Source organism: Drosophila arizonae, chromosome 4, assembly GCF_054131065.1.
Source record: "Drosophila arizonae isolate 15081-1271.41 chromosome 4, UAZ_ARI_1.0, whole genome shotgun sequence".
Taxonomy (NCBI): Eukaryota; Metazoa; Arthropoda; class Insecta; order Diptera; family Drosophilidae; genus Drosophila; species Drosophila arizonae.
The window spans coordinates 4,773,450-4,792,445 of record NC_142924.1 but is presented as its reverse complement, the minus strand read 5'-3'; the positions used below and the strand labels follow the sequence as shown (position 1 = coordinate 4,792,445).

At 36.9% G+C, this 18,996-nt stretch overlaps 3 protein-coding genes across 5 annotated transcripts in view; 2 read left to right on the top strand and 1 right to left on the bottom strand.

The window, feature by feature from the left end:
• Positions 1-18,996, bottom strand: part of Svil (Supervillin) — a 127,631-nt gene that overhangs the window by 103,361 nt on the left and 5,274 nt on the right. Inside the window, exon 1 of one of the 3 annotated variants that reach the window (XM_089468545.1) lies at positions 9,849-11,259. The exons of the other annotated variants lie outside the window; for them this stretch is intronic. Within the exon in view, the coding sequence (XP_089324671.1) occupies positions 9,849-9,863 (15 nt within the window). The 5' untranslated portion in view covers positions 9,864-11,259. Of the gene's footprint in view, positions 1-9,848; positions 11,260-18,996 lie in introns of those variants that run through there. 3 annotated transcript variants of the gene reach the window in all.
• Positions 6,441-7,555, top strand: LOC108612956 (uncharacterized). The gene is made up of 3 exons (XM_089468586.1): positions 6,441-6,588; positions 6,648-7,174; positions 7,241-7,555. Exons 2-3 carry the CDS (start codon positions 6,653-6,655, stop codon positions 7,367-7,369), a joined length of 651 nt encoding a protein of 216 aa, XP_089324712.1. The 5' UTR covers positions 6,441-6,588; positions 6,648-6,652; the 3' UTR covers positions 7,370-7,555.
• On the top strand, positions 7,579-8,465 carry LOC108612957 (uncharacterized). The gene is made up of 2 exons (XM_018006080.2): positions 7,579-7,865; positions 8,205-8,465. The coding sequence occupies exons 1-2, from the start codon at positions 7,581-7,583 to the stop codon at positions 8,322-8,324; spliced, it is 405 nt and encodes a 134-aa protein (XP_017861569.1). The 5' UTR covers positions 7,579-7,580; the 3' UTR covers positions 8,325-8,465.

Here is an 18,996-nt window from a genome sequence, read left to right as displayed (position 1 = left end):
CAATTACACAATAAACATTATAGATTGCCACAAAAGTGAAATAAAATAAACATGTAAAATCATTAGAGGTGAGCCGCAACGGCTATGATATACTCGCTCATACTGAAAACAAAAATATTCAATTTATTGATTTCAATTAGCATTTAATAAATAATGAATAAATTTTAATACTATATCTCAAGCTAGACAGCTGGATAGATTTCACCAGAATAAGTATATTCATATATATATATATACATGTATACCATAATACTCCCCAACTATAGCTCAATGCATTTAGACTGCCGGCCATTACTCAAAAACCAATATACCCCTTTGCCCATTTAATGAACGAGTGGACAAGAAAACATTAGTTGTTCGTGTCTGGCCATAAAAAGTCCATTTCATCAATGTCATGTTGAATGTTGCATGGGAACCCACATCAGATAGTTGGCGGCTTTTTTTTATATTTTATTGGAGAAACACGTGCGGCAATTATGGTGGAGCCTAATAATTTTTTTTCTTATTTTTTTTATTATTATTATTATTTTTTTTTTTTCTTAATAATGCAGCAATCGAAACGAAAAATACCAATAATAGCCATATGATAGCTCGATGGACATGTTAGGCTAGGTTCATAGCGAAACGATTATGTTCATTAGATAAATGAAAAACAAGAGTTAAGGAGAGGCAGAAAGAGAGAGAGAAAGAGAGAAGGAGACATTCATCCATAGGTATTAACAAATAGCAAATACGCTGTCAAACAGTACTCAACATGATTGAAGTTAAGCTTTCAAGTTGAAAGGGAAAAGGCTGCCGGAAGCTTTGTAGATGGATTTGATATTGCCAGTTGGGTAACTAAACTAAGATTATGCAGATTCGAAACATAATTTATTATATTATAGTAGACAGAGCTGGTTAGAGATATATATTAAACTTTTGACTATTCCAAGATCATATTTTTGAGCAAAATGAAAGACCCTAATGATGCCACAGCTAATCAATTTCTCGAAATTCCTCTTCCAGAAACTAAGAAGGTTCATTAACTGACGATACTTTTAAAGAGATAAAGACGACGACTCCCAAAAAGTATATACATATAATGGGGATACCTTTGGAAAAAAGCATCACATATTTACGACTTCATAAAGAATTCTTCGAAAAAAAAAAAAAAAATACGCACGCAAATTAAATACAAAATACTTTTAAGCTGACCATTTGCATTCACTAAAACTCATAAGGTAATTTGTTCGTTCTCAAAGTCCGCATAAGAATGTCAGATTACTTCCGTAATTTGAGCATATAACAAATATGAAATGCCACTAAAAAAGTAATACAGGCATATTGCATACTCTGCAGAATTGCAGAATAAAATGCACAACAAATTTGCTTAAAAAAGTATTTAAAATTTCATTCAGCTATGTTTTTATTTCAAGCTACACTTTTGCTCATTTCAATTAGTTAAAATAATATGTAAACCTTAACCATATGAAACCTTGCGAAGCTTGATTTTTTTTTTTTTTTTTCATGTCTAAACTGTCAAGCGCAGACCTCAAGCGTCTGGCCTCAAAAGCCGCGCCAAGTTGATCAAGAAACAAGTTTCCGATTGAGACTTATCGAATTACATTCGCTACGTGATATTTCATTGAGTTCCGCTAACGAATGCGCTTAAAGTGTACTGGGTGAGCTATAGTAAATTTAATTAATGAAGGCGAGATATTTGCTTCATTTAAATTTTGGGTACCAGTAGAGAGAGAGAGATAGAGAGAGAGAGCGAGGGAGGGTGAAAAGCCTGTTAAGACAGTCACGCCTGCATTTGCCACGCCTCAGTGACACTGAACTTGAAATATATTCAAACATCTTTTTATTGATAAGCCATGAAATGTGAGTGTCAAATGATAAATCATATGATGCTGCAACAACAGCAACAAAAGAAATGCATTTAAGCAATTAATGGGATTGGAGATTGGGCAAGTTTTTAGTGGAAAATTTTTCGAAAAGAACAAAATGCTAACAACCTGAATAGAGGATCCACAACAGGTAAGAGTGTCTGAGAACGTAAAGCAAACGGGTGTTAGCGACTGTATAATACTTGTTTATATATTGAGAAATTTGGAGTGTTACCCATTTGACTAAAAGTCTAATTTAACTAGAGTTTACTAAAAACGTAATAGAATTTGATGAGGTAAATGCTATAATTGTCTAATAAAAAATCCAACACACAAAACCTATATACTCCATTTCGTTTCGTAAGCAAGCATATGAAAAAAGAGCAGAACTAGTCATAAATAAATTTCGTTCAAGGAATTAGAAAACCCTGTTGGCCGTCAGGTAGTCAATTGCTTGAGGTGTGTTTTTGTGTTTTTTGTTGTTGCCAGCAGTTCAAAGACATTCGATTCTCTTGTGTTTTGGAGTTCATGTGTTGCGTGTGCCGCTGCCGTGATTCACATAAAGGACTTAAAGGTAATTAAAATGATACACACACACACACACACACACACACACATAAATATGCGTATTTTTATTGAGGCCACGCCCAGGCATTGAATGCCTTGCCCAGGCTCAAAGAAATTCCAATGGCTTACGCTTGTTACCTGAGCCAATTACTACTGCACTGAGCATCAATCAGATGAGTTGTATGACTCGTTGCTCGCTCTTAACTACGTTATAAAATAACAACTAATGCCAGCCGAGCCCAAACCAAAAACCAAACCACAGAAAACTCAGTGAAATGCAAAAGATTGAACGTGTCGCGCATTGAGGATCAGCCGAGTGGAAATATGGAGCACATCCATATCAATAACAATATCAATTTCCATTTTTTTTCATTAGATCTGCCATGGTTTGCCTTACGTCTGGGAAGTTGTTGACCCAATACAGATATAACGGATAAGATCAAGGCTCACTGACAATTGCTAAAAGGCAAGTTATTGAAATATGAACTTGAACTGACTCAAATGACGGACTAGGAGTACTCTACATTTAGGTATTTTTTAAAGAGAGACAGAGTGAGTTACAGATAGAGAGAGAGAGAGAGAGAGAGCGAGAGAGAGAAAGAGAAAGTGAAAGAGAGAGAAAGGGAGAGAGAGATATGAAGAAGGATAAGTAGGCATGAACAGAGAGAGATATAGAGAAGGAATTAGAGATAGGGCTTTCTCTAGAGAGAAGTTCTTCAAATGAGAGAGGTGCAGAGACAGACAAAGATAGAGCTATAGTGAAGATACAAAGAAAGAGGAAAAGAGATTAACCGTGTCAAATAGAGGAGCCTAAAATGAGAGAGCGAGAGAGAGATATTGCAGTTCTTTCATGACTTATTTCAGTTCACATCAAACAAATTTATATATCTATATACCCTTTTTTAGTCACCTACATCATATGCAGGGTGTATATCAAGCAACAAATAATTTGGGGCTTGCCTGGTCTCCCATTGGGACAGACTGTCAACTGATGCCATTTGATGTATCGGAGCGTACCTTATCGCTAGTTATTCTGACCGCAGATCATTTGTCAATGTGTCATAGCATCGCATTATATTATTATTTTTGTTTTTTGTATTTTCGTCTGCTGTATTGTTTATAGTTCGTTTGCTGTGGCATCTTCTTAAATTCTTTTTGCTTTCGAAATCCGAGCAATGTTATTGTCTCACACAAAATTGAGTAAATATTGCTCCGATTCGAAGCCGTGTGGTTTGGTTTGGTATGCGGGCTGCGATCGGTTAGCTGAGATTAGCATTCGCCTCTGATATGGCCAATGTGAGACAATGTGTTTGTATAAGCCATAAAGCCGATGCGGTTTCGTATGCAGCAGACAGCTAAGAAAACAAAACGTAAGCAGGTTTTCAAGAATAAGCAAAGTCAAGACAGCGGCCAGAGCACACGATTCAAATATCAAATAATACGGATTTATAAACAGAGCAAATGGAGTCAGGCAAAGTCATCTAAAGTTGCAAACTAGCCGATAATTTGTTATATGAATATGTGGATTATATATATGTACATATATATATATCGTAATCTTACAGGAAATTAAAAGAAACTTCCACACTATTCAATAGAGATTTTTTCATATAAACTATGAATCATTCTGTTGTGATCATCATTTAAGCATAATTATAATTGAGCAATAATTTTCAATAATTGTTTATACAGTTGCAATGAATATTAAAGAGAGCATATTGGCTTTAAAAGGAGATATGGATCTCCTAATATGTACTCGATTGTAGTCTTGTTTCATATTTCTAATGTTGAACTGATAAATCAGAGAAAACTCTAAACAAACCTTAATAGCTAGACTGAATAATAAAGACGAAGGATAGATAGATAGCATAGAATTACTGGAATATAAGCTAGTGTTGTACTCCAACTGTACTCTGACTTCTTTCAGCACGAGTATTACGCAGTCAGTTATGCTCTTCACACGTATTCACCCAGCACTTGACACCTGAAGTGTTTGGCTCTTGTGGACAAGCAGCAAATCACAATTAACTAATAGCTGTCAAAATTCCAGTTTGCAGTTAACCAAAACTGTCATAATGCTGTCTACCCATTGAACAGGTTGAGAAATATTACAAGTTTCAATTGATTTTCGCCGGCCCACATTCAATTTGGCCAAATCTCTCACAAATTGTCTTTGACAATTTGGCGTTGGCGAAAGAAATTTCGCTTGCTTTGATTTTTATGCTCAAAACATGTATTTGGACATGACTTTTAAACGCCGGTTGAACGGCGATTTTTTGCCAAGTCACAATTGGGAAACTGGAAACTGGGTTAATTGGATTGGCCCCTAACAGTTAAAGGGCCTACACAAAGATAAATAGAATTCTTTTTTTTTTTTTTTTTTTTTTTTGTGTAGGCATCGAAAATAGTTGGCAAAATAGAAAATTGCAGCACAATCGAAGTTAGACCAAGAAAAATGAAGGGGAAAAATTTAATAAATTATAAACTTAAATTTCGTAAAAAAAAAAAAATATGATATACAGAAATTCTTTGCTTTAACATTATTTAAGATACAAACATTCTAAAATTAATTAATTTAACCTAATTTTTGTAATATTTAATATATAATAATTTTTCCTTTAATCAAATTTCCATGGCTTCCATTCAATTGATAGCTATTGATAGCTCTTCTAAGACAATATTTTCACCCAATTATGTGTGCATTGTGTACAGAATGCAGACTAACTACCGTTAAATTGTTCTTGGCATTCTTCAGCAGTGGAATTTTTGTTTGTGAGTTTGATTAAATGCATTAATCATTAAGAATCTTACAAAACATACACAAACAAAGTAAAAACAAAAAGAGAAAAAACTAGTTTAGACAAAGGCAGCGCTGCGCTAGCTAGCGGCTGCTTCCTGGCATAGAACACCGTACGGTGTAACCGTTGCGGCTCGAGCATCATAGCTGAATGCTGAAGGTAAGCCACATTTTCGACACCGAAACCTTACCAAAAACGAAACAAAGACACCTGCTGCTGGCCAAGTCGAGTCGGCTCACTGGCCGTTAGAGGCTGCGTCCAAGCGAACAAGACAATGAGCCAACTCGAGCCACTTGGTCTACAGAGCTCTTGGCCAACACAGCGTTAGTTGTGGTATGCGCTTTATAATTGTGCAGCCTGCGAAAACTGACCCACTTTGTGGTTGTTGCAGTTGCAGTTGCAGTTGCAGCATGCAGCATGCAGCAGGCTGGCCACAATCAACTTCTGTTAACAATGCACATTAAGCCACACACTAATCGAGCCTCTTGTTATGCTTACAGTAGCTTAGCACAACATTCTATTCGGGCCAGCCAAGCAGCCAAATGCTGAGGGCGTTCAAAAAGCCATTTACCTGCCCGCATTGTATTGGGAGATAAAAGCTAAGAATGCGTCCAATCGACTGCATAATGCTCGTTCAGGTTGGGACAAGTGAAAGAAAAATAACTGAATTTCTATGGAAATTTAGTATATTATTTCTTGGTATATCATATAGCCGATATATATGCTGCATGGGTTTCAGTGTAGAAAGAGACTATGAAAGCAATTAGCCAGCATTTGCAGCACAAACGGAAGAGTTCAAAGACCTGGCTTATTAGTCATTTCTTCGAAGGCTTACCTTTCCTATATTTCATATATCATTAACTTGTAACTTGTATTTAAAATTTTCGATTTACTACACATTTGCCTCCCTTAAGCCAAATTTGCAATACTTTTGGAGCACACCTCGCATAGATAAGATGAACCTGTTATATATCTAAAATATACATGAATTTATAATATATAAAGAACAGGCAACCAATATGCACGCTCTCACTTACACATAGAAAGAAAGAGAGATGGAGAGAGCATTAGGCTTAAAACTCATTAAAAAGCCGCACCATTATATACCAGATAATACCTGATAATTTATGTAAAAAATAACCAAATGCGACACGTTCAAAAGTTGCTGAATACAATTTTTGGGAAAGTTCTATTGTGATCAATGCCAAGAGAAGTAGGAAGAGAGAGAGAAAGCGAATAGAACTGTGGCTAACAGTTGCTTTGAAGAAAGTCAACGAACAACAAATATCAAAATCTGACAATTAATTTGAATTTTGAGTCATTTTCAAGCTCAAGAATACATTTTCTCTCTTTCGGTTAGGCTAACAAACCAAAAACAAGTAAATCAAATCAAATTAATTAAAGTATATCTCAGCTCAGATGGACACGATACGGGAAACGTTGGGTCGTTTATTCACAAGGAGCTATGCAGCTGATACGACCGGTGGCCGTCTCACGGCGGAGGCAATCGAGGAGGAGCTGAAACGGAAAGATGTGCTAGATCTGATGCAGCAGCAGCATCAGCAGGACCAGGAACAGGATCAGGATCCGGAACAGAAGGGGAAACAGCAACCGCAGGACACGAAGCCACGCATCATACCCAAGGGCGCGGCAGACACGCGAAACGTCAGAACGAATGTCTATGAGGTAACAACTGCAAATCTGCCGGCGAAACGTGACTTGGCCAGATCTCTGGTGGCCGAGCCAGCACCAATCAATTATGAGATGGAATTCGTGGACTTCATCAATCGGAATACGCCGCCCGGCTTTGGCAATAAGCTGCAGCAGATGCTGCCCTATCTGGGCGTCAGCTTCATTGCCTGGCCCACCTATTGGATGTGGCGCGGCTTCCACTGGCAGTCGAGGCGGGGAAGCGAAAGAATTGGCATGTACATACAAAGGGTATGGGATGCAGATATAGATATACCCTACACAGACCCTTAAATCTAACCTCTATTCCCATTGCAGACCTTCCAGCATGCCAAACTCATGCAGGTGGCCATTTTGAGCCTCGGCTTGATTATGGCCACCACGACACAGGGTGGAACGGAGCCACTGGACGTGCATGAGGTGTCCTACAACTCGCGCAAGAAATAAAAGAGGAAAGCATTGAAACAGCAGGCTCTGACGAAATGGAGCATGTCATTTGGACAGAGAGGGGAAGAGGGAGAAGGAGAGAGGCCGATAGGAAAATAGAGAAAGAGAGAGAGAGAGTGTGAAAGACAGAGATCAAGTTAATCTTTGTTGCTTTATATTTCAAAAAACGAAACAATTTCAAGTCAACCTTTTCAAATTTTTTGTTGTAATAATGGGCATCACGAGCTTCATTGAGCGTATGAAGAATTGGACAGTGTCGCGTGTTTATGGAGTTCCGCAAAAGTCTGACGAAAATGACCAGAAAATGAAACGATTTCCCAATCTCGGTGAGAATATACAGCGTGTGGTCCAAACGCCACAGTTCGAGCAGGTGCTAAATGCCGCATCACCCTTTCTGTTGGCCAGCATGGGTGCCTGGCCGGGATATTGGATATATAGAGGACTCGATTATCACTCGCATAGGGCGCACATACCGTTGCCTATCTACATTAGACAGGTAATTAATTACGATAGGCATAATGAATTATGATAATAATTATTATAATGATGACAACTCCACCATGAGTATAGCAATAATAGACAGTAATATCAATGATAATCATGATAATAATAATACCAATGATGACCAAAGATCGCAATGATGATAATAACAATGACTATACCAATGATATCAATGAAGTCAATGATATCACCAATGCTATCAATAATAGCAATGATAATAATAATTGCTATCTTAATAACAATAACAATCATAATACTAATACTCATAAACTAATACTAATATCTATACCAATACTAATTTGATCAATCAATTCCTCTTTCCCACCCTCCACAGACATTTTACCAGGCTAAACTGCTGCAGCTGATCATCATTATGACTGGTATCCTGACTATTGTAAAGAATCAGAAGAACTTGCACATCTTTCCAGATAACGACAACCGAAACGACCCCTAATTCGTCAAATCGTAAATAACTGCACCTTCATTATCAATTCTCAATTCACTAAATTTATAATAATAATAATAATTCACGCAAATTAGTAATGGCCCATTGCAAAAGCTCGAAATCAACAATAAATAAAAACCCAGATACAAATAGAGTTTTAATTGAGATTCGTTTAGAGTAAGAAACCAAAATTATTAAGTGGTACTTCAGTGTTTCTGCTGCCGCTGTTGTTGTTCTGGTTGCTTCTGCTTGTTCGCATCGCTTTTCAGCATTTTAATTTTGTTGGCCAAGGTCAGCGGATCCATGCCGGCGTCCAGTAGCTCAATGCTCGCCCTGATCGCATCCTTATTGAGGCCGGCGTTGAGCAACTCGGCCATGCCATAGATCACTTGAACCAGACTCTCAGCATCCTGAACACTGTCTTGATTGGACATGATGGAAATTTAGTTTCTTTTAATTTGATTTTGGTGTTTTTGAGTATATTGTGCAAATAAATAAATATAAATAAATTGCTACTGAAAAGAAAGACTACTTAGTCAAATGGGGATTGAAATTAATAAAATTTATTTAGAGTATTATGTAAAGCAGAGAAGTCAACAGTAAAATCTAGAAAAATTTCTTAACAAATGCTCTTTCTTAGAAAATCTTCTAAGCTTTTTTAATATAAATAAAAATACATATATAAATATATTAAAATTGTTATCAATACAAAAATCATTTCAACTTCAAAATTTCCTCTCTTTGCAGCAACCCACTTAACTCTAATCTAGTTTGACTTAATTTCAAGTTTAAAGTTCATTAGCACAACTGTCGAGCCGACTAAACTACTTCATTATCAGTTACACACAGACATACATATAAATATAGTATGTATATATACATGCTTCAGTCAAGCGGGAAGATAAATTAACAACAAATTAAACAAATTACTTGATGTTTAAATATGGAACTGCAGCACGCACAGCAAAGTGGGAATAAAACATACAAAAAGACAAACAGAAACAGACAAAAATCACAGTAGGCGAGCAATTAAGAAGAAAGAAAAGAAAATTTTTATATAAAGAAGGCGAAGTTTGTATGCCCTTTAATGATATACATATAAACAGATGTATATATATATATATGTATATCCAATTTTATTATTAAATAAATCCATACATTGAATACATCATATTTATTTGAATTGTTTTAAAAATATATATCGAATATTATATTCACTTTTTATTTTATTTATTTTATTTTGTTATTTTGAATAAAGAAACAGTCCCTTTAAATGCATTTCTAACAATTAATTAATCTCAACTGTCTCAAGCAGCTTGACTAAACGCATAAGCCTTTATGACACATTCTAGGGTATTCAAAGTGTTTGATAAGTAGATCTCTGTACATTATGCTAAAGCTATTGCTTTTGTTGTTGTTTCACCTATTGTTTTTGTTTGCTTGTTAAGTAAAAGCATTTTTGGTGATCTATGGCATCTGTTTGCATATCAAGTAACTTAGTTGCATATGTACATAGTTATAAGAGTCTCTCACCTGTATGAGATACATTCTGTGGCAGTTGTTGTTGCTGTTGCTAGTTGGCTAGTTGTTGCTCGAGGCGTTATAAACACACACACACATATGCACACTCGCACAAGACACAAAAATCAGAGATGAATATAATTATGCAGCAGCCGTCTTAGGCATTTACGACTGCACTTGCTAGAGAGGGTTGGGCCTACGGACAGGTATCGCTGTATCTTTTTTTTGTAACTATCTGTAGCCGTGTATCTATAACAGCTTCTTTTTATTATTATTCTTGTTGTTGTTGTTGTTAATGCTTTGCTCTACTTGGAATGCAGCGCGCGTTTGTTTCTTTGCGGCTGACAGTCTATTTGCTTTCGAGTTTAAGAGCAATTGTTTCAATTAAATGGAAATTTGTTTTTTCCACTTTCTCACTTAATGAAAATAAAATGAACACAAATACATACATATAGATATATAAACAGAAATTAAAGTTTTAATGGCTTGGCAAATGTTTCAACGAAGCGATTTCCAGCGCGGTCGAAAATAAAAGTTCGTTAAGCAGGATTCACTGTATCTTATTGTACGATTTTATATAGTCAAGCTATATAAATGTAAATAGATGACAGTTGTATAAGGTTTAATAGAACAAAATTAAATGTTCGTTTGTCAATTTAATTTTCAATTTATTTTTATTTTTTTTTTTTAGAATTTCGTTTCCTTCTGTTGCATTACTTTCTGACCCGTTTCACTATGGCAATGTTCGGAATGCCTCGAAATGCCTATACAAGAAATTCTTTCATTCAATTCAAAATCGATCAAACAAACGTATTTCAAATGCGGGCTCAATGCAGCGCGAGTTGAGCAATTTATTAACTTTGGGTTCGAGCGCAGGCGCACAATTCACATTTTTAGTTAGATTATTAAGTATTTCTTATCAAATTTCCAGCAATTAGTTTCGAATGGTTTAGTTTTTGTTTGTGTTTAGTGGCTTATTCGGATTATTTTGTTACTTTTTAATTTTTTATTTCACGTTGCAACACAACGCAGGTGTTTCCTCTCGTAGAGTTGAGCGCGCACTGAACGTAACAGTTCTCACAAAAAGTTAACTATGCATGTTATGCTCGCATTGGCGCTGTTAAACTCAAACTGGCACTGCTAGTGGAACGTGTTTGATGGCGCGTTAATACGCATTCCACATACAACAACATTATGATGTTCGCAGGTTCATATATTTGTTGTTGTGCATGGAAATTTGTTCATTTATGTTTGATGTTGGATGGTCGGAAGCAATCGAACATGTTGCACAGCAAGTTGTGGAATTTGTTAAAATTTTTAGGGAGCATTTCAGGAATTTTGGTTCATTTGATAAGTAATTTGTATTATGTGCAGGGGATTGGCTTAATGTGCATTAAATTAATGGAAAAGTGCGTGGGGGAAAAAGCAAGAAAAAGTAACTCATATCAGTTTTAGAAGAGATAAAGAAATCGATGAGAATAAATGTGTGCTAAACTTTTTTTTTTAAGTTTGCTAAAACAACAAAAAATTGATGCAACCATTTCGCATAAAATTCGTCACATATTTTTTTCTGCACAGCGGAATGTATTGGCAACAGGTAACAGGTAGCTTATTTGGCCTACAGTTATTTCATATACAGCATATGCATACATATGTATATAAATCCATATTAATTAATGTTGGCCGAGCGACCGACAAAGTGCGTAACCAACCACAATAAATTTTAAAGCAAAACAGGAAATTTTTGTTAACAACATTTCATAATCTGGCATAAATTGCGAATATGACGAACGGACGCACATTCCGCTTGGCCAAAATGGGCGTGGCAAACAGCTGAGCTGCAGCTTACAAAAGTGATCGGGCGAGATCGGCGAAGCTAACATTGACTGGCACCCTTTTTGGTGGCATGCCACACCCGAGTCGCAGCAGCCGCAATTAAGTGAAAATGAAACTTGCAACAACAGCGACAGCAACCAAAGCAACAACTCCGATGGCTGCGAATGTGTGGCAGCCGTGATAAATGCGGTTATAAAAACCTGCAATCAACAAGCAACAGCCAACAGCAACAACCAACGACTCGCCAACGAAAGTGAAACAAAAGGCGCCGCCGACCAACAAACAACAAGCAACAACAAAAACTTGCAATTTCCATTTTAATACGCAACAACTTTCGGCTAGAGGCAGGCCGAAAGGAGTCACCTCATGCAGCCGCTCACAGCCGCAGTCCAAGTGCAGCGTTTGCTGCCAACATAGCTAAACGTGAAGTGGCCAACTGCAAAGCTCAATGAAATACCAAGACGCTGAATCGACTTGCAACGCGCCACAAACGCCCAAACTGAAACAACAACTCTGCACTGCAACAGGATTTAAACTTCCCAACTGGGCATAGCTTAAGAAGGCATTGATAAGATGAAAAACAAGTGAAAAAGGAAAAAGAAGAGAAGGGAAATTGAAAGTTTCCTCGCAAAGTTCTCTAGAGCGAAACTCTCTTATTAACTCATTAACAATGAAATGCTCAACTAATTATGATATGGCTACAATGAAACATGATAATTGGTTATAGAATGACAAAAGCTCACAGCTAAATACTAGAGCTTTAAAAGCTAAATTCCGCAAGAGTAAAAATTAGCCTGGAAAAAATACTGACAATACTCTATTATTGGTATTATATTCGTAGAAGACTAAAATACAGAAAAAGTAACTTAGTAACTACTTTTCCCTTAGGTTCGAGTTCCCATCTCCATCTTGAACTCTAATTTAGCTATTAAATATTTAGCTATTTTCTAGCAAGCTCTTGACTCTTTCTCTCCAGAAAAGGGCTAAAATGCGCAGCACAGACACAACAGACAAGAGTCAACGACAACAAACGAGAAATCCTGTTTCTCTGCTCTTCTCCTCCTAGTTCGCGGCAGTTGGAGCAACTGCAGCGGGCGGCTTAGCTTTTTTTTTTTTTTTTTTTTGCTGGGTATGTCATCAGCATAAATTTTCGTTCGCATTCATCATAATTTTCATGAATTTAATTTGTGTTATAAATTGTCTGCATCGTACAATAGGCGCAGGGTACACGATGGGCACAGACAGGGCGTCTTTAAATTAACTGAGATTCAGTTTTCATATACCCTATAGGGTAGTGGCTAGAGGCCAAAGAGGGATTGCATCATTGAGTGGGTTTGTTTGTTGTTGAGAGAGGGAAAGAGAAATAAGGTATACCCTGTGAAGTATATATGTATTCTTCGGCAGGATGTACATACAGCTCGGTCATGTTCATCTGTGACCCAAAACTTAGAGACTTGAAATATGGAATGTAATGAGACAATAGTCGGACACTCCCTATAAGAGCAGATTTACTATGTATATTCGAATTTTATAAATTTTAATTGTATATATTATATTTAGCAAACAATTAAATTTTTCTCATATCTATCTGTATTTATGTGAATGAAAGTAAGAGTATGATTTCATACCTATCATAAGAGTATGATAGAAAGGGAAAAATACAGATAAAGAGAGAGAAGTAGGGAGTGTATTTATGTGTATAAATATTTTCGCAAGCTCTTTAAATACTGTCTTAACTGTGTACATAGACAATACGGTATTCAAACACTTTTAAGCAAAAATCTGTATAAAAATATTCAAAATTTTCAAATACAAAATTGGAAATAAAAAAAAAAACAATTATTAAAAGAGATGTACTTGTCGTCCTCGATGTTGTTGTTGTGTTGCAATCAGCAAAGCCAACAACAAGTTGCGAGTATGCGAATGTAATCAGACAGCAGACAGCGAGCAGTCGACAGTCATGCGACGGTCTTAAACTTAAAGATTGTTAGGCGCGACAGACGCTCAGGTAGTTAAGGCAGACAGTCAGGCAGGTAAGGTAAGCGAGTCATAGTTGTATTTCATATTGGCCATCGATGCAGTCGCCAGAGCAAATGAGGCGCTGCACTGCAAATGCATTAACATGATCGTGGGGCATGGCTAATTATGCCCACAGTCACTCACGTGAGCGAATGCTAATGGGCAGGTGAAAAAGGAAATATCCTCGATAATCCAGACAGGAACTGCTGCTCGCGGCGATGTTGTTATGTAACCCAGATCCTAAGCAAATAATGAGCGACTGATGTCTTTTTTATTGACTTACGCAACCTATTTCCGTTTAGAGCCCCCGGGAAACTTACCTGCAAAGAGAGGAAAAACACTGCATTAGTCATCGAGATAATCAAAAAAACACTTTTCACAAGGGTATATGGTAACAGGCCTGTGCGAAAATATGCGTGGAAATGATTAAGCAATTTCCGTTGACGGGCAATTTTCCACAATTTCCATTGGAAAGTGCAGCCGCAAATTGCGCTCGGGCATAAATCAAGTTTTTTTTTTTTTATTATTTTCTATCTGCGGCCAATAAAGCCTAATGAGTTGGGCCTAATGAAAGTTATTTGCCGTGAGCCATAAGCCATCGAATGGACGTAGTTTAATTTGATTAACTCTAAATGCTGGAGTCAGTTTTTTAATAGTATTTAAAAACTTGATTTGAAATCGAAGGTAGACACTTTTGCTTTTGCTCGCTTGTATGTGGCGACCATTAGAATGGGCGGATGAACTTGGGAAGTACGCGTAAACTTGATCCAGTATCGATAGCCGACTCGAATTAGAAAACAGACAAGGCTGTCCGTGCATGCACCTAGGGTCTACCTGCTCATACCTATGTGAGAATGTCTCTTAAAGAGACAGACTTAAAATCTTTAGTTCCTTATATATCATTACTTCTTCTTGAATAATCGATAGCTTCTGTAATCGATTAAAATCGATATTAAGGCTTATTTTTTATGAGTCTTAGCCATGTTGTTTTCCTTAGGTCAACACACACAACTTCTATTCCATTTTTATGGTCACATTTACTACTCCATTAAGTAGCTCTTATCATAGCCATTATGTCATTCAGTTTGATTGGAAATTCACTAGAATTTTTAGATCTACTTTATATACAGGGTATCTCCTAGTCAAAATGTATACAAAAAATGTTTTAGTCTAGAATATTTTAGTCTAAATAAGCTAAGTCTGCACAAGTTAGCTATGAGTTGGACATTCTCATTCCGCATTAGGTAAGGGGTATCTCCCTGTCAGTAGTTTCCAATCAAGGTATCTTCTAGTCGTACCCATCCGTTTCCACTTGTTTTTCTAATATAAACCTGATAATTCGTCGCACAAAATCAAGACGTTCGACACCTGCTTGACCTGGCCAACTCAGTTGATGGATGGGACAGTCTCTGTCTCTCAGCCTTCGTCACAGAGCTGCTATGCATCAGTCAAACGACTGTCAACTGACAGACTGACAGACAGGCAGACACAGAGAGAGAGAAAGAGAGAGAGAGAAAGAGAGAGAGAGAGAGAGAGAGAGAGAGAGAGATAGACAGGCGGGCAGCCAGTTGGCCAGGCAGCATCTTGGTGTGAATTTATTGTTGTTTTGCGAACTCAAAGATCTCTCTTTGAGCTGTGTGTCGAGTTCAATGGACGATGGCACACACACACATACACACACAGAGAAGGGTCTTTTATTTCTTCATTTTTATGGACAGTTAAACAATTATATTTGGTATTTACAGCCAGTTGACTGGCTGCCCGCGAAATATGAGCTGCGCAGATGTAAAGATGATGCAATGCAGCAGCAGCAGCAGCAGCAAAAGTCTTGAGGGGCAACTGCATTGGCAGGAGCAAACGAGCTGGGCCCGAGACCTGCCACTTGCCACTTTCGTTTTTTCCCCCTCCTCTCTTATTTCCCTCTTGCAACTTTCCCAATTTAAAAAGCTCACTTTTTGTTTTTAGCTGAGTGGCTGTTGCATTTGCTGCTGCTGCTGCTGCTTGGTCACGTAATTTGATAGACATTAAGAATTCTTTGCTACCTCGCCAGCGACACCCCAACGGAATTCGTTTATGAGGCCTTGCCCCTTCATCGGCATAAATCACACGTGAAAAACTTTTGCGGCTGATCCTAAATATATATGAATTTAATCAGACTTTTAATATCTGCCAATGGCTATTGCCATACACTATATGCCGACAGGCACTACCTAGCCACGAGGTGTGTACGAAAAGTAAGTAAAAGACGTTAAACATTTTTATGCCATATAACTGTAGATGTAAGCCAAGCCAGCAAATTGTTTCTGCATCTCGCACGTAAAATATGAAAACTTTGCTGACTTATCGAGCGCATCTCGTATAGCTAATCGCAAACGTCAAATGTACAATGCGCTCTTTCCCTCATGCCTCTCTGTCTCTCTTCTACTCACTCTATTGCCTTGCACTCAGCCAGTTTTACTCATCCAGATGCAATCTGAATCGCCGGCACGCATCGACAGCTCAAGCAGCTATAGTGAGAGTGCCCTAATCGAGTGAGCTCGACTACTGAATGCCCTAACCAAATAGGAGGTAAATGTGTAAAATATATATTTTTAATATATATTTAGCAAGAGATTTTAAAGGAGATCTTATAGTTATTTTATGTGACAACTACATATTAATTTTACAATCTTCAAAAGAAACTCATATCACTCACAATCAATAGATGAAAATTCAAGTGAAATTTCATAAGTTAATTCAAATGTTGATTGTGCTTTAAAATAGAACTTGCATAAAGGCAATCAATTAATTCTCTAGCTGTCTGAAACACACATGCCAACATAATAAATATGCTCTGTTTAGCCATTCCGAATCAGTTTAGGCTATAAAAATGCCAGCTATGTTTACAGGAGCATTTGATATTATGTTTCTCATTACATTCAACTCTATTTGCGTACATAATTCGCTGGAATTACAGATTGAAAATACAATTGGAATCTATTAAACCAACAAAGTTTTAATTATATTTCAATGCTAACTAACAGTTCTTAGCAATTGAGATCCAACTATATACTCTATAATTTTCTTTGACAGGGCATTTGTCAGTCATCTAATTTGTTTTCTTTTGCCCCTTTTATTGTTTTTGCCCATTTCATTTTTCAGAAAAAAATATACATATAAAAAATAAAAAAAATAAAAAAAAAAGTAAGCGACAGCTAATTGTCAAAGTACGTTGGAATATTTTTTTTAGAAAATACTTTTGCGTCGCCTCAAAGTTGTTTTTTTAGTCATTTTTTTTATACTATATTTCTTTATAGTTTCTAGCTTGTTGGAAATCTTTGTTATGCTACGCAGTTGATTTGTAAAACACTCACGTGTCAACTTTGTCGCCAGCATAAAAAAAAACCATGAAAAGTAAATAGGAAAAAAATTAAAATGCCACAAAAGCACGTTTCGAGTTGTAAGTTGTAAGTCGATGTTGTTGTTGCTGTTGCTGTTTCTTGGTTGTTTGTTTGTTGTGGAATCTAGAAATTGTTGTCATATGGGCATTTATGTTAGCATTTCTATATGCATTGCAGTCATCTATGACAGGTCTATGCATATCAAAGTCAAGTCAAACTAAGTAAATCCAGGTACTCTGCAGACATGGCCAATCCTTTTTAAAGGTGTGTCTCTCTCCCTCCTCAACCTCTCGCAATCTTTTGTTTTTATTGTTATTGCTAACTGTTTGCTATTGTTGCAAATTAATTGCCAACTTATATGCAAATGAACACAGACATGCCTCGAGAACAATGTCAGTGCCCAATCAAAGTCTGGCCTATAGCACAGAATTCAGGTAAATATAACTTTAAAAGGCGCGAATCAATTTACCAATGTAGCTCAGGCACAGCCCACGCACAACGACAACGACAACAACTGCAAAACTATATTTAAATATGCAATTTTAGTTTCACGTGAACTTGAATGAAATGCCAAGCTTTAATTGGGTTACAGACCCAAAGCCGAAGCTATATAATTATATAGAAGATATAAGAATGATTTGTGTGGGAGTGCTGCACTAGAAGATCTATATATATGCATATATATATATACTTTATGGTGTCTGCCACGTCTCCTTCTGTCTGTTACACAATTTTCCTATACCATTGTACACTGATTTCCCATAGCAGATCATTTAAATTGTCTATATGTATGCAGCACTTTTCGTTTCGTATTTATATTCAAGTAAAACGAAGCTAGAATGCTGGCAGCAGCAGAGAGTGTTCCCATTGGTCAGCTAATGCCCGACTGCAACGACCCTACCTGGCACCAGACTCAACATTTGAGAGCGTCTCAGTGGTTGAGTGAAGTCGCTCTATATAAAGGGCAGCAGCTGTAGCATTTCTTCAGTCGCCCAGGCCTGTTGGGAAAGGAAACACTTGGAAGAAAACACTTGGAGGCAATACTTGGAGTCTAGTCTTAAGAGAGATAGTTAGGAGAAATACTTGAAGGCAATTCTTGGAGACAATACTTGGAGGAAATTCTTAAGAGAAATATCTAGGAGAAATACTTGGAAGCAATACTAAGAGGCTTACTTACTTATTTAATTGGAGTCAATACTTGGAGTAAATACTTAAAGGCAATTCTGAAGAGAAATTCGTAGAGGAAATACTCTGGAGGCAATACTTTGGAGAGAATACTTCATACAAGAGAGATCGATGCGTCCATAAGTACGGGCGAAAGGACAAACGGACAGACGCACGCACAGACAGAACTGCTACGCCTCCCTCTTATTGATACAAATACTTAACAGCTTACAAAACCATTATACCCTAATTTTCCATTTTCAATGGGTTCAGGGTATCAAAACTAGATCTATACTAATCAAGCGAAACTTGTCTTTAATGATTCAATTGGCCAAGCGGCGCGAGCTCACCGCGAATCCATTAATCTTAATTATAATTCATGTTCGAGTCTTCAAACACTGCTCCACAATTCTGAAAGCCTAATTTTCGAGAGCGCAGACATAGATTAACAGGTTTTGTCATTGAAGAACTTGGGTTTGTATATGTAAAGATTTGACTTAGGTTTGTATTTAACAATTTACAGCCATAGAAAACAAATAAAGCTGCTAAAACAACAATAGATCTATAATTATTGCAAAGTGAAGAAAAAACATTAAATTTAAGCTAATGAACTTTGTTAAATTTATTGAATGTTAAAGCATTTTCAGCTCATACGACTAAAGACGAATCAAATGGTAGTTATACACGATACTACTAGCACATTTCAAACTGTTACCGTTATCTACCACTCACTGTGACTATAGTTGTTTTCTGGCTGTCTT

Bases quoted from the DNA above. Each gene is read 5' to 3' on its own strand.
- LOC108612956 (XM_089468586.1), top strand. From the start codon at position 6,653: ATGGACACGATACGGGAAACGTTGGGTCGTTTATTCACAAGGAGCTAT. The intron at 7,175-7,240 runs GTATGGGATGCA...TTCCCATTGCAG, and splicing joins TTGGCATGTACATACAAAGG to ACCTTCCAGCATGCCAAACT.
- LOC108612957 (XM_018006080.2), top strand. From the start codon at position 7,581: ATGGGCATCACGAGCTTCATTGAGCGTATGAAGAATTGGACAGTGTCG. The intron at 7,866-8,204 runs GTAATTAATTAC...CACCCTCCACAG, and splicing joins TGCCTATCTACATTAGACAG to ACATTTTACCAGGCTAAACT.